The sequence below is a fragment of the Siniperca chuatsi genome, linkage group LG9, assembly GCF_020085105.1.
Source record: "Siniperca chuatsi isolate FFG_IHB_CAS linkage group LG9, ASM2008510v1, whole genome shotgun sequence".
Lineage (NCBI taxonomy): Eukaryota > Metazoa > Chordata > Actinopteri > Centrarchiformes > Sinipercidae > Siniperca > Siniperca chuatsi.
Window position 1 is genome coordinate 15,760,568 of NC_058050.1, and position 12,858 is coordinate 15,773,425.

At 41.0% G+C, this 12,858-nt stretch overlaps 1 protein-coding gene and 1 long non-coding RNA gene across 5 annotated transcripts in view; one reads left to right on the plus strand and one right to left on the minus strand.

Moving 5' to 3' along the window:
- Nucleotides 1-25: 25 nt before the first annotated feature.
- Nucleotides 26-5,262, minus strand: sp8b (sp8 transcription factor b). 4 transcript variants are annotated; one of them, XM_044207520.1, is made up of 2 exons: nucleotides 5,137-5,262; nucleotides 26-2,460 (listed from the first exon to the last, which is right to left on the minus strand). In XM_044207520.1, exon 2 carries the CDS (start codon nucleotides 2,425-2,427, stop codon nucleotides 1,123-1,125), a length of 1,305 nt encoding a protein of 434 aa, XP_044063455.1. In that variant the 5' UTR covers nucleotides 2,428-2,460; nucleotides 5,137-5,262; the 3' UTR covers nucleotides 26-1,122. The 4 variants fall into 4 exon arrangements, with proteins under 4 accessions (XP_044063455.1, XP_044063454.1, XP_044063457.1 ...); XM_044207519.1 differs by lacking the exon at nucleotides 5,137-5,262 and adding an exon at nucleotides 2,936-3,090; XM_044207522.1 differs by lacking the exon at nucleotides 5,137-5,262 and adding an exon at nucleotides 2,810-2,931.
- A 335-nt stretch (nucleotides 5,263-5,597) lies between these two features.
- LOC122881394 overlaps nucleotides 5,598-12,858 on the plus strand; it is a 34,875-nt gene continuing 27,614 nt past the window's right edge. The window contains exon 1 of the long non-coding RNA XR_006379153.1: nucleotides 5,598-6,744. This is a non-coding gene — a long non-coding RNA (uncharacterized LOC122881394). The remainder of the gene's footprint in view (nucleotides 6,745-12,858) is intronic.

A 12,858-nucleotide genomic window follows, 5' to 3' on the forward strand; every position in this document is an offset into this window, starting at 1 on the left:
AATCAAACAAACTGAGTCGATCAACTGCTTCTGAATTCATACTGACTTTATTGAGTGGCTTACATAAAAAGCCATTCTCGGAAGGAAAAAAATATCATTGTAAAATTAAAATCACTTTACAACATGCTTACTTAAATTAAATGAGTGGGTAAAACAGTAAATGATTTCGAAACCTTACAAATAAATTCAAAGTGCGCCTAATGATAGACCCCTAAATACAAGAAAACTCGTGGTTAAATATAACTCCCCACAATACATTTCATATCATGTCAAAGAAAAATCCAAGTACATTTCCGTATATTTTCAAATATTTACTAGAGTCCATATACAACTAGAAATACCTATACAAAATCGTCTCCTGGACAAATACATTACTCACCTTTACATTGGGCTGTAATTATTCTAACCTACATTTCTCACTATATACAACACATTTTGCAGCGAAGTTAAGTGTAAGTAACCTCAACTTACAAACTTGGCGCACATACTGTAGGCTGTGGAGTGAATAGCGACATTTGATTTAAACCTACAACTGCTGCTCCATTATCAAACGGTTGATGGGATCAGACAGGTAAAACGAAACTATCCCATCCCATATCTTACCACACTCTACAGGTATTTGTTCCTACCGAGCAGTCCGTCCACAGGGACAAAAATGAACAATATCTCCTGCTCGATAATAAAGTGCCACAGTTTGGTTTTGAACAATATGTGTGACAGCAGTAGCACAACTTTGCAGGCCTAGATTTTTCACAGCAGTGTTTTCTATCTTCTCGTTTCATACCCTGGGAAATAAAACATCAAGGAAGAATTCTGGACCAGGCTGCAAAACAGTTTCAGTTGTGCCCTGTCCCAGTGTGCCCACAATAACTCTATTACACTTTCACACCGCAGATGTATTAATGAGAAGTTTCTGATGGTACAGCTATGACATTATGCAATTAGTAGTCTTAAACACTTGGAAAAAGTCAAAGAAACGTATAGGCCTATTTTCTCATTAAATGACAACACTCATGATGAAGCATTTGGCATACACCAAAGTATGTCCACTTTCATGTCCTCTCGGACAATTCCATCACAACACTTTGTTGTTTTACAGTTTTTACTTCACTGAGGGGAGTTTTAGAGGCCGTTCATGCCTACTCCCTGGGTTGACTCAGGTGGGTGCAACAGGTCGGGGGAATGGCACGGAGGGCTTCCCGGCGCGCTGTGCTCGCTGTCGGTATCACTCCCCCTCTTCCCTCCGCTGCCCCCGGAGCCAGAGCCGGCGGATCCCCCGGCGCTGTGAGTTTTTACATGTTTACTCAGGTGATCGCTACGCATAAATCTCTTGTTGCACACCGGACAGGCGAATCTTTTCTCCCCGGTGTGTGTGCGTAAATGTCGCTGGAGCTCGTCGGAGCGCGTGAACCTCTTCCCGCAAAAGAGCCAGTTGCACACAAACGGCCTCTCGCCGGTGTGCCACCTCAAATGCGCCTTTAGGTGCGACGTTTTCCCGTAAACCTTCCCACAGCCGGGGATGTGACAGCTGTGGAGACCTTTTCTCCTTAGGCTGGCGCCCGCGGGTCCCAGTCTCTCCGCCTCCTGGCAGTTTGGACAGTCGCAGGTGGCTCTGCCCGAGTACCGCCGAGCAGATGACCTCGGAGACCCCGCTAAAGATGCAGGTGGACCCCCGGAGAGCATAGTCCCCCCTGCCCCGGCTAAGGGAGAGGGGGTTGTGTCCGGATAAGAGGATAACACCGGCTTGAAACCGTCCATCAGGTGCTGGCCGGTTGTCAACAGGTGTGGAGAGGGACTTGTGCTGAAAGCAGAGTGACTTAAACTCGAGTAATCAGAATTATATCCGCCCAGAGGAGAGTGCAAGGAGGTTTGGAGTCCGCCGGAATGTAAGGACGTTTGTAGTGCTGCTCCATTAGGGTTTTGAACATCAATCCATCCCGCTCCCACATCCCACCACGCAGAGGCTCCGGTGGTTCCAACCTCTCCTGTGGGGATACCGGGATGAGACGATTTGAACCAGGACTCGTAGGGATGCGCAACGCTCATCCTCGGATAGATGCCCTGCAAACTGTCCACTGAGCTGTGCACCTTCGAGATGAAAACCGGCTGATGGCTGGATTCTTGAGAGCTGTTCGAAACTGAGGCTTGGAAAACAGAATAATCGTTTCCAAAGTGTGAACTAGATGAGGTACCAGACGTGAGGGAAAAAGCACTGGATCCGGGGGAGCTGTTGGTACCGAAAGAGTCCGAGATGCCGGATCCATTACGGGACACCCCAAAGCCGGACAGGCCGGATCCGAGGCTGCAGCTGCTCGCAGCGGCTCTTTTCCACGGGTGGAAGCCTTTTCCAAATGACGAGGAATTATCCGAAATTGCCGACGGTGAAGGGCTCGGGCTCCCTATTTTGTTACATGTTGCTGCTAACATGGCTAAAGGAGTCGATCCTAACCTCGGCTCCTCCTGAAAGGACAAGAAAAGCTGTAAGTGACTGGTCAGTCTAACAAGTTTAACAGGTTCATTACAGACATTTGTATGCAGTATTTCGAAAGAGAAGGGTAAGTTAGTAAATTGTTTCCCTAGTTTGAGCAGATAACTAATAAGATATCGGTTTACATTTTTTAAAGTTAGGAAATCATTACAGTAGATTATTATCAACTCCTACCTGGACGAACAGAAAGTAGACAACTGAAATGCGACACACAGCGCTTACAAATGCATGCCAAACAGGACACCAAGGAAAACATGCGTGTTTTGAGCACCAGGACAAACTTATATCCAGTCTACCGAGCCCCAGCTTTCTCATACGAACCGCTTGCTGAAAATATAAGCGAAGCACTGCCTTTGCTGCTACTTTGCGGCTGCTGTAAGTTTAATCCCCCTCCGCCGGACAATGACAAGAACTAATTAAACCAGTAAGAAAGTCCTTTCGACTCACCCCTAGAAGTGAAGTTGCCATCACACAAAAACACTGCCCTCCTCAGAGGATCTTTTTATATTTATGAATCAGAGCACTGTTTTTTTAGAGGTGTGCAATACAATGATGTGTTCCGCCCATTCTTCCACAATTGTAGGCTCCTCTCCGGCTTTGAAGTGCCGCTGTGACACGGGCGACCAATCAGCGGCTCCGTCCCGCCGCACTGCCACATACTACCGTGAGGTCATCAATAGAGCGCCTCAGACAGCTCTCCACCCTCCTCCACCCCCACCGCCCCCTCCATAATAAAAGACAGCGGAAGGAAGGTAAAGTTAAATGAGAGTGAATTAGGAAGGAGGAATTAGGGGGCCACTTATTGAAATTTTACAGAACATCACGTTCCATAAATTTAAAGAAAGCAGGATGATGACCTGTGCTCGGCGTTGTAGCTGGTGGTAAATAAAAAGGTTGGTAAACTATGACCACAACAACACCTAAAACCAAAACAGCCACCGTAAATAATATTAAACTCCCATTTAAGTTCATTTTCCATTTTCACCTTCCTTTAATGCTCCTTATTGTGGCCTAATTAAATGTTCTCAGCTCCAGAAGTTTGAGGTAACTTCGTCTAAACGTGAGTAAAAGTTTAAGTGGGTCAACTCCACTTCATCCTGCGCATACGTGTGTATTTACAGATTTCAGTGCAGGATCGTCTTAAACTGCTCACCTGTTTATTTTAGAAAAGCCTCCCCGTGTTTTATTTTTACTACTTTTGCATCTTCCTCATATTAGAAACTTATTCTGGCTCTGGCATAAATTACCCCGCGGGATTTTGCATGTTTTAACTTCTTAAGAGTTAATATATACAAACTATTACACAAGATACAAAGGCTGCATTGTTCGCGGACCTATATTACACCCTCTCAAACTTTCACATTACTGTAATTGTGTTCAATTATCTTAACAGTTTTGATTAAAAGTGGTAGATGGTGCATTCCAGTGGAGGATTATTCATTGCTCTATATTAGTCTAAAACAACAGATGATGAAGAAGAAGATGAGGGGTCGATGTAGTTGACTTTGGAACATTTTCAGCCTCAAAATTAGAACATTTAAAAAAAAGTAAAATTTCTCAAGATGGGTTATTATAGAGAATGTCGGTGCCGCAGGTTAACTGAAATGATTTATTAAAGTAAGTGACTGCACTCTGTGTCAGACTGAAAGTAAAATGATAAGCTGGTTATATTGAATAGGTTCATCACTTTGCCCACTGACATTTTGTTAAATCTATAGAGGAAGCTCCTGTTACATAATAAGAACTTGTAGGCAAAACGTGTGTTGAACCCTGGGACTCTCTGTGGGCGCTATTAGCATGCAGTGTGCACTGGAAGCATAAATTTCATTTGAATTTCAAATTTAATAACGCAGGAGGTTTTTAATCATCGGCAGTTTTATTTGTTTGATATTAACATGCTTATTGACCGGGTCTGTTGACCAGCTTGGTCATTACAGGACAGGGAAAAGTTAATTAAAACGACCAGGGATTATTCATCACATCATCTGCCTAACCCATGTCGCTTCCTTTATTACACAGCGTGATAGATGGACTATCTGATTAATTCTTGTGTTTCTAGGATTGGACAACAGCTTTTTGGATTAATTTACACTGCTTTACCTTCAGGTGTAAAAAATGAAGGAGCGAAAAAACTAAATCAGACAAAATTTTTCCTAATATTTTACAGTTAAAAAACATCAACTCCGAAATAGATCCAGCAACATTGTACATGCAGTTATATTAATTATTATTCTTACAGCACATGTGTTATTTAGTGCCAATATTTAGAGGTACTATTCTGACATTTTTTAAATGGGTTATTCAATATCTATAATCTTTAAATGTGTATGCTTGTTCTCAAACTAACGCTTTAAGTGTCGTTTTAATTGTTTTAAGGAAAATGAGAAATCACGATAAGCCATGAATTTATATCTAAGCAAAGAGATATTTTAGATAATCGGGAAAAAACACAAACACACACATTCACTTGGCTTATTGACGTTGGAGATAAGAAAGAACATGTATCGATCCGTTTTCTGCTCATTCATTATTTTATTTCTGTCAAACTAACCAATGTGGAAAATCATAGCAAGCTGTGAACATTATGTAACAGTGTTTAAAGGCGAATAAAATGTGACAAAGTAATGAGGAGAATAAAACCTACATACCGTGCTCCTCCGCTCCGCAGTGCATTGATTGACCCTCGACGTTTGCTCTCAGCAGAGTAAAACACAACATCTCCTGCTGCCGGTGTGACTGTGGACCATGCCAGATAAATGTTACACTGGCAATTCAATTAGGAATAACGTGGAAAAATTCCGCGGACCCCTGTTTTCTCTACATGCAGCCAAACTCCTAACAGGTATACAAAGATACCCATACTGTATGTACATATTATTCAAGTTTATATTTCAGCATACAACAATTAAACATCTGTTGTCAAACTGGTTTTCCCCTTTCTTCTTCCTCCTAGAGGGGATGGCCATTTATAATATTGTGCGCAATAGTGATTTTACGCATTCGGAGAGCAAGGTATGGGCCAGCTACAGGGGACATGTTGGCCTCTGGTGACAAATCACCAAGTGATCATACCAGCAAGACTGATGTCAGAGGTCAGTGTGATAATTCCTCGACAGGAAACTGTCTTGCTGCTGAAGCTACAGAGGTACAAGAGATATTTAATTCATGTGCACTTCAAAATCTGATTGTAATTTATTCTTAGTGCACTACCTCTCCAAAAAAAAAAAAAAAAAAAAACTGTTTTGTTGCCTGTTGCGTTCTAGAGGGTCGGTCCTAGTTCATATGGTGTGCACAGGTTGTTCTTAAGCGCGGCTGTAACTGTAAGCCGCATTGAACAGATGTCCCCATTGAAGGCTTTCTTCTCCTACACACATGGGCTATATTACCATCATGAAATCAATCTCAAAACCTGTCCCTTTCGCAACCATAATGACCGAGTTATTCTGGGCCGCTGAGCACGAACAAAGTGTGTTCAATATTGCGTGCTCCAGAATCACTCCGCTTAGAGAACCGGGAGAAAAGGAGTCAAGCCAGAGATGTAGAAATATACTTTAATGTGGAGGTTTACAAAGCAACGCGATAATCTGAAGGCCTTCCTATCAAAGATTATCACTTGGGTATCACTTGTCGCTTTCACCAGCAATTAGAAGACCGCTGTTGCTCAGGGTGCATATTGTCATAATTACTCACTCAGTTTTTCTGCAGTTATTTTTTAAATAGAAATATATAGGGTACATAATTAAAACTCTGGTATTAACTTCTAACAATTAAGACACAGACAGTCCTTTATTAAATTTAGTACATTGTTATTAGAGGAGATAGATAGATAGATAGATAGATAGATAGATAGATAGATAGATAGATAGATAGATAGATAGATAGATAGATAGATAGATAGATGTGACCTTTGCATCAAAATGTTGTTTCTGTCCTAACAGACACTGTGTAACTGTATGCAGTAAAGTATGCAGTGCAGAGATTGGGAGAGCAGGGTATGTTGGTTGTTGTTTTCTCTTTTTCACCAGGAGGTTGGAAAGAGCAGATGTCCGTCTGCACTGTGAGCTGCCAAGTGGGTCCGGAGCGGGGCAGCCACAGACACAAGGGCCCAAATGGTGTGACAAAAGATGTGCAGGAAGTCCCTCTCCGCCTGGGTGAGCCACAGAGAGGGTCTCCCCTCTCTGCCAGCCTGCAGGGACACTCACAACACGAGCCAGAGTGGTGGCAGCAAAGCCATGTGTTACCGGCTGGGATGCATGGTACACCAACACTCATATTCACACAAACATAAATACACATGCATATGCAGGAATGTGCAAATACAGGCCGATCCCATCCTCCACTGCCATCAGTGCACACTCACACCTGCACATTGCACTCAGCCTAAAACAGACACACATTAATGCTTATTCTAAAACCTTCATATAGATAGCCTGTCCGCTATTTTCAGGGTCACCTTTATCTTTCAAATGAGCTGCTGACAATGATGCAAAATGTGGTGACATGAATATTAATGATGTATAGAAGAAAAAACAGTAAACAAACATAAACAACCATATCTATCTATCTATCTATCTATCTATCTATCTATCTATCTATCTATCTATCTATCTATCTATCTATCTATCTATCTATCTATCTATCTATCTATCTATCTATCTATCTATCTATCTATATATCTAGTATTTTATCTAACTTGGAGACGTTGTGTCATTGTTCCTTTGCCCATAAGGTCATGACAAGTGATTGAAGAGGCCCTGAAAGTGTTTCAAGCACAGGTGTGCAGCATGGCCTGTACTGAAGGGGTGCACTGAACCATAAACAATGATATAAATGTCTGGCAAATAAAATGGCTAGTTAACAATCTTTTGACTGCTCTAACCTCTGAGCCTTTGTCGGGTATCGATCAGCCAGCTGTTCCTGGCTTTGTCTGGCAGGACAGGAGCCTCTGGTTCCTCCTGGGATGAATGGAGAGAGCCGCCGAAAAAACTCTCTTCTGCTTTTCAAGTTATGTCTGTTGGGAGCAAAAATCAAAACAAGAAGCTGTTCATTCCCTGTCGTAGGTCAAAATTTATATATTTATTACATTCACATAAAATAAATCACAAAATGTGCTTGTCAGGCTCTTCAGGCTGTTTTTAAAGCTTTAATTCAAAGTTGCCTATTATATTTAACAACCCTGGCGCTGGCTTCTTTGTTCACAGTTGCCATGTTGTTGGTTTACATGGAAACCATGTAAATGGTAATTTGGTTGGGCATAATTTGTCTCCCTATATTAGGATAATTGTATGTTAAATAACGAACATCCTCAGAATTGCAGTGGGTGTCATGTGATGGGTCTTGTCACGCAAATATGTCAAGACAGGGTGCTAACGATCTGTCTCAGCACCTGTCAGTCTAAGGACAGCCGCAGTGACATTCTGTGGCCAGGACTTTATGGTTCAGGGTATATAGTGGATGCCAATGCTGCCCTCCTGCTACCACAATCGATCAGGATTGTTTGCTCTTCTCTCAACAAAAGTCTGTATAACTATTATCAAAATAAAATTAGTTAAATATTGAATTTAGGCATTTGTTGAATAGTCTTGTTGGATGGTATGAACTGTATTTCCCAGGCCACTTGTTTGCTTGGCTAAGGTGATAGATTACAGTGTTTCAAACACAGGTTGTTTATGATAAACAGAGATAACAGTGTATTTTGGCGCCATTTGGCTTGACTGCTACATCTGTGGGCCATGAGGTCTTCTTATTGACTTTCACTGAGCCCAACATTGCACTTTGTCAGTGTGAGCGGCAGTCTAAGAGACAGGCGGGCGAGGCAGTCATACAAAGTGAAGTACTTAGGATTAGCCCTGGCTCTTCAAGTTTCAGTAATTATCCTCCTGGAGGCATTCTTGCTGTGTTGGATAATAATGGAAGTCCGGGTGTACGCCTGTCACCTCTCAAGTGTGGGTGGAGGAAGCCAACGAGAGGCGCAGGACAGAGAAATGTTTGCTTTTCTGTTGTGTCATCGGAGGAGCACAACAGCAAGGCAAACCTGTATTGTTTCCTAGGCGGAAGCAACACTGATTTTCTTCTGCTTAACATGTGACACACAACTTGGAATCTTTTCAGCTGTGGATGTGATAATGAAACATGTTCTCCAATGGTGATAATGTGTTCTGAGATCAAGCGTAATTACCAATTGTCAGGCATGTGTTTTTGATAAACAAATCTGTTAAAACACACAGTTGCATTATTTGTTGAGCGTGAGTATCATCTGATTGGCGTTGATTACATTTCCAAGCTGCACAAATATGTGATCCTTTTTCTTCCTCCCTTCCCTCTCATCAGATATTAACACAGGAAGAAATAGCTATGTATTTGTTTTTCAGTCCTGACGAGTTACTTCAGTTTATTACATTATCCTTAAAGTTCAATTCAAGTGCTTGTTGGAATAAGGCCCTTATATCTAGCAGACACAACACAATGCTTTAATTAAGAGTCTGTCCAATTTCCCAGAGGGGAGATTGTCTTCTTCCATTAACTTAGTTTATCATATAATAAAGAGGTTGCCTTGTCCTTCCCTACCCAGACAATTGGTTTTAATCAGGCAGCAGGTCTTTCATGGCTGATAATTTATGCTAAATTGACAAGGGTGGAGAATATCACAGAAAATCATTATGACAGGGCTCAGGTCACTGCCTGTCACCATCTTGTTTTATCCTGTCCACTGAGCTCACGGACAACAACGAAATTCAGAAATGGTAAATAAGTGTGATGGGAATATTAGCTAAGAGGCTGCTTACCTCACAGCTTCAAAATAGTTAATTATTTAGAATATATTTTATACATCATGTGAAAGTTTTTTGGGCACATTCATAGTTGCAGTAGCCATTGAGATTGCAGGCTATTTTAAAGTGAGGAGATAGGTTCATTATCTTCCGAATAAACAACACACAGGCAGCAAGTTACAACTGAAAAATAAATCAATACTCACAATGTGAATTAGTAAAATCAGACATTCCAAAATAATCAAGAGGTTATTCTTCTGATAAAAAATATATTAATATAATGTGAAAGTGAGTTGCTACAATTAATTTCTGTGTCAAAAGAAAATCACAACACACAGCAACAGATTATTCTGGTGATCGCTGTGCACAGCGGAGTACAAAAATGTCTGTTTTGACTTAAGTGCAGACTGTGCAAGTGTGAAAGTACAAATTGTGATTTAAAGTAAAGGGTGGTGGTGGTTTTGGGGTGGGGGTGTGGGGTGGGGGGGGTGAAGAGAGAGATATGCAGGATGAGCATGAGGAGGAAGCTGGGACGCACTTCTCGCCTTGCAATTTAATCACTGTATACCCAGGGAAGTATTGACAGTTGTCCTGTGGAAGCTATTAAAGTTGCTGTCCAAGGTTAAATGAAATTGCAGTTTATCAAGGCAGCATTGAGAAAATAAGGGAATCTGTTCATGGCTGTTGATTAATGTGGAGCGTGATCAACACAAGGGGTTCATTAAGCTATACATCACCAGGGTAATTTAACATGTCATCGCGCCTGCTGGCGCTCCCCTTCACACATTTTGTCCATTTGTAGGTTGGGGTGTATATGTGTGAGTGTCTTGAAATCAAGAGCTCTAACCTCACATTTTGAGACGTGATTGTGCCTTTATGCCTTTGTGTTTGCATGACCAAACTTCAAAATCCCTCCTGTTATCACTGTAAACTACACAGCACATCTCTCCAGAGACTGGCATCAAATTAATGAATCACTTGTGTTGTATGACGGAATAATATAAACATAGCATGATGTATTTTAATTCATGTGCCAGTATTCAAGCATCAGCCTGGAGAGAAACTCAGAATCAGGGCAGTTTCTTTGTGATTTTAACTCAAATCAGGCTTTAACAAGACCCTGTGTTTTTTCCTGATCATCATCTCTTCTTATCCTTTTATCAGCGCACCCTTCATCTCATCACTTGTAGTTGCACAGCAGCTGACGAGCATACATAGAGGTATGCTAATCAGGCCTGGGACCTGGAGCTGTGTTTTTTTTTCAGTTTTTTTTTTTTTTTGCCTGGTGGATTTGTTTACTGGTGGATAATTGATGGTGCTTGAGGGACAGGCGTGAGTCGGACATGAATCACGGGCGACAGGGCTCATGATAAGGAGCTGAAAGTCGCCTGTAATTAAGCCGGGCACTAGAGACCAATTGTTTGTAGAATGATTTGGTCGGGGCTAATTGACACTAATTGTTTAATCAGATTTTCTTCCCCTCCATACTGCAAGCAAGTGTGCTCTACCAGCACCTCATCCAACAATGCAGTTAAAGAAGCCCACGCTCTTGATAAGAGATTGTTGAGGGGGCTGGGGATGGTTGGAAATCTAGACATCTGTTTATGATATCTTCTCAAATGCTGTAGAACTGTCATGTGATGTTGTTTGGTCATGTGACTACAAGAACTACACATATACATTAATTTTACCCCAGTTTTTGATGTGGTATTTGACTCTTTTTATGCATTATTTATCCCTTCATATAGGAATTTGACCTTTGAAGCAAGTATGGCAATGTCACTGTTATTGACATTAACTATTTTAGCAAACGAGAAACATATGATTGACAGCTCTCTGATAGCTCGGTGATATCACCCAAAAGTACTTTTGGATGAAGAGGAGTTGATTGATCTTGTGTGCACAGTTACCAGGTATTGTTCTATAACAGCAGTGGTGTTGATGAGCTGTTGAACAGAGCAGATTTATGACATTTGGAGAAGGCTCATAAATTAGTGCAGTAGTACCCATGATCCTCCCACACTCACTACAGGAACTGTCCTGTTTAGTGTACGATTGCACAACAGCTGGTTTTGCACTCTGTCGCAGCCCTGACTAAATTACAATGCAGAACATTGCACTGGGAGGCCATTTTGGAAGAATGGCAGATAATTGTTTTTTAATACCTGTAATACTTTATGAGTGTGGGTCAGCATCGAAGCCAGAAACAAAATGTTGTGGCTCATTTACCAAGGCTCTTACAGTAAGATGACTTGTAATAGCTCTTACACTGGAGTTTAGCTTTCTTTTTGTAATACCAGATCATGATTTCGTTTGCTGTGAAACAAGTGATAATTGGAGTAATGACATAAATGCTCTGACATAAAAATGTGTGAGTGAAGTGAGCTGACACCACTGAGGGCACTGTTTCTTTGGTGTGAATTCATCTCCTAAAATCCAATTGTGCACTCACTCATTTCATGATACTGTCCTGTGGTTGAGTTTATGCTGATATAATAAAATGAAACAGACAGTAACACACAAATCATGTTTTTATGTATGCTAAGCTAATTTACTGCTTTTTCCACCCGACTTTGTACTCACTCGGATTATCAAATATATACAAGACATAAACAGTGGTTCTGAATAAACACACAATAACGTGTATGTAAACAAATAATTATTATTATGGCACAGTGTTTCATCATAAACACTCATCGCGAAGACATATTATAAGTTGAGGCTGCAGCACATGTGAGGAGCTGTTTTAGTAAGATTAAATGATGAAACGGAGCAGATAATTAGAGACAAGTCTTCCTTCTCCGTCTGATTAAATCCAGCAAGTCTGAGTAACGAGCTGGTGATGGGTGGAGCTGAACACATGAACATGAGATCTAACATCATTACATTTAACGGCAATTAAACCTGTAGCTTTTTTAATTAACACAAACTATGATGGGAAATTAATGGTTATTACTCGGGGACCAGCAGAGAGGAACATTGGATATTCCCTCACCTAATGTAAACCACACTGAGCAAAAAAAAAAAAAAAAAAAAAAACTGTCCTTAGAGGTTTACATACAGCTGGTCATGATGTCAAGCTTAAAGGGTCAATTTACCCAAATTACAAAATAACATATTTTATTTGTAAGCTTCGATACAGTTCATGAAATGACAAAGAAAACGGATAGATTATTTGATCACACATGGGAGTGGGGAAGTGTACTCACAGTTTCACAAGATGCAGGGATGGATTATTAAAGGATCAGTTCACCTACATTACCAAAAACATATTTTATCACTTACCTCTAGCAGCATCTTCCCATGCAGATAGTTTTAGTTTTATTTGTCCATATTTTGAGATCTCCATCTGTGAGATTTGGGCAGCCACCCCAATATAATGGAGGTGAATGGAATTTAATTTGTGGCTCGCAGCATTGAAAAAGGATGGTTAAAATTTCAACAGAAACCTCTCTTTCCCAAAACAATACCCCTATTACTCTAGATAATGTATTGGGGTGGAGGCAGAAATCTCAGAGACAAATATCTCAAAACCTGGGCAAATAAATCAAACTGGGTTTTACTTTTCCAGTCATGTTTGGGTTTTTTTGTGACTAGATA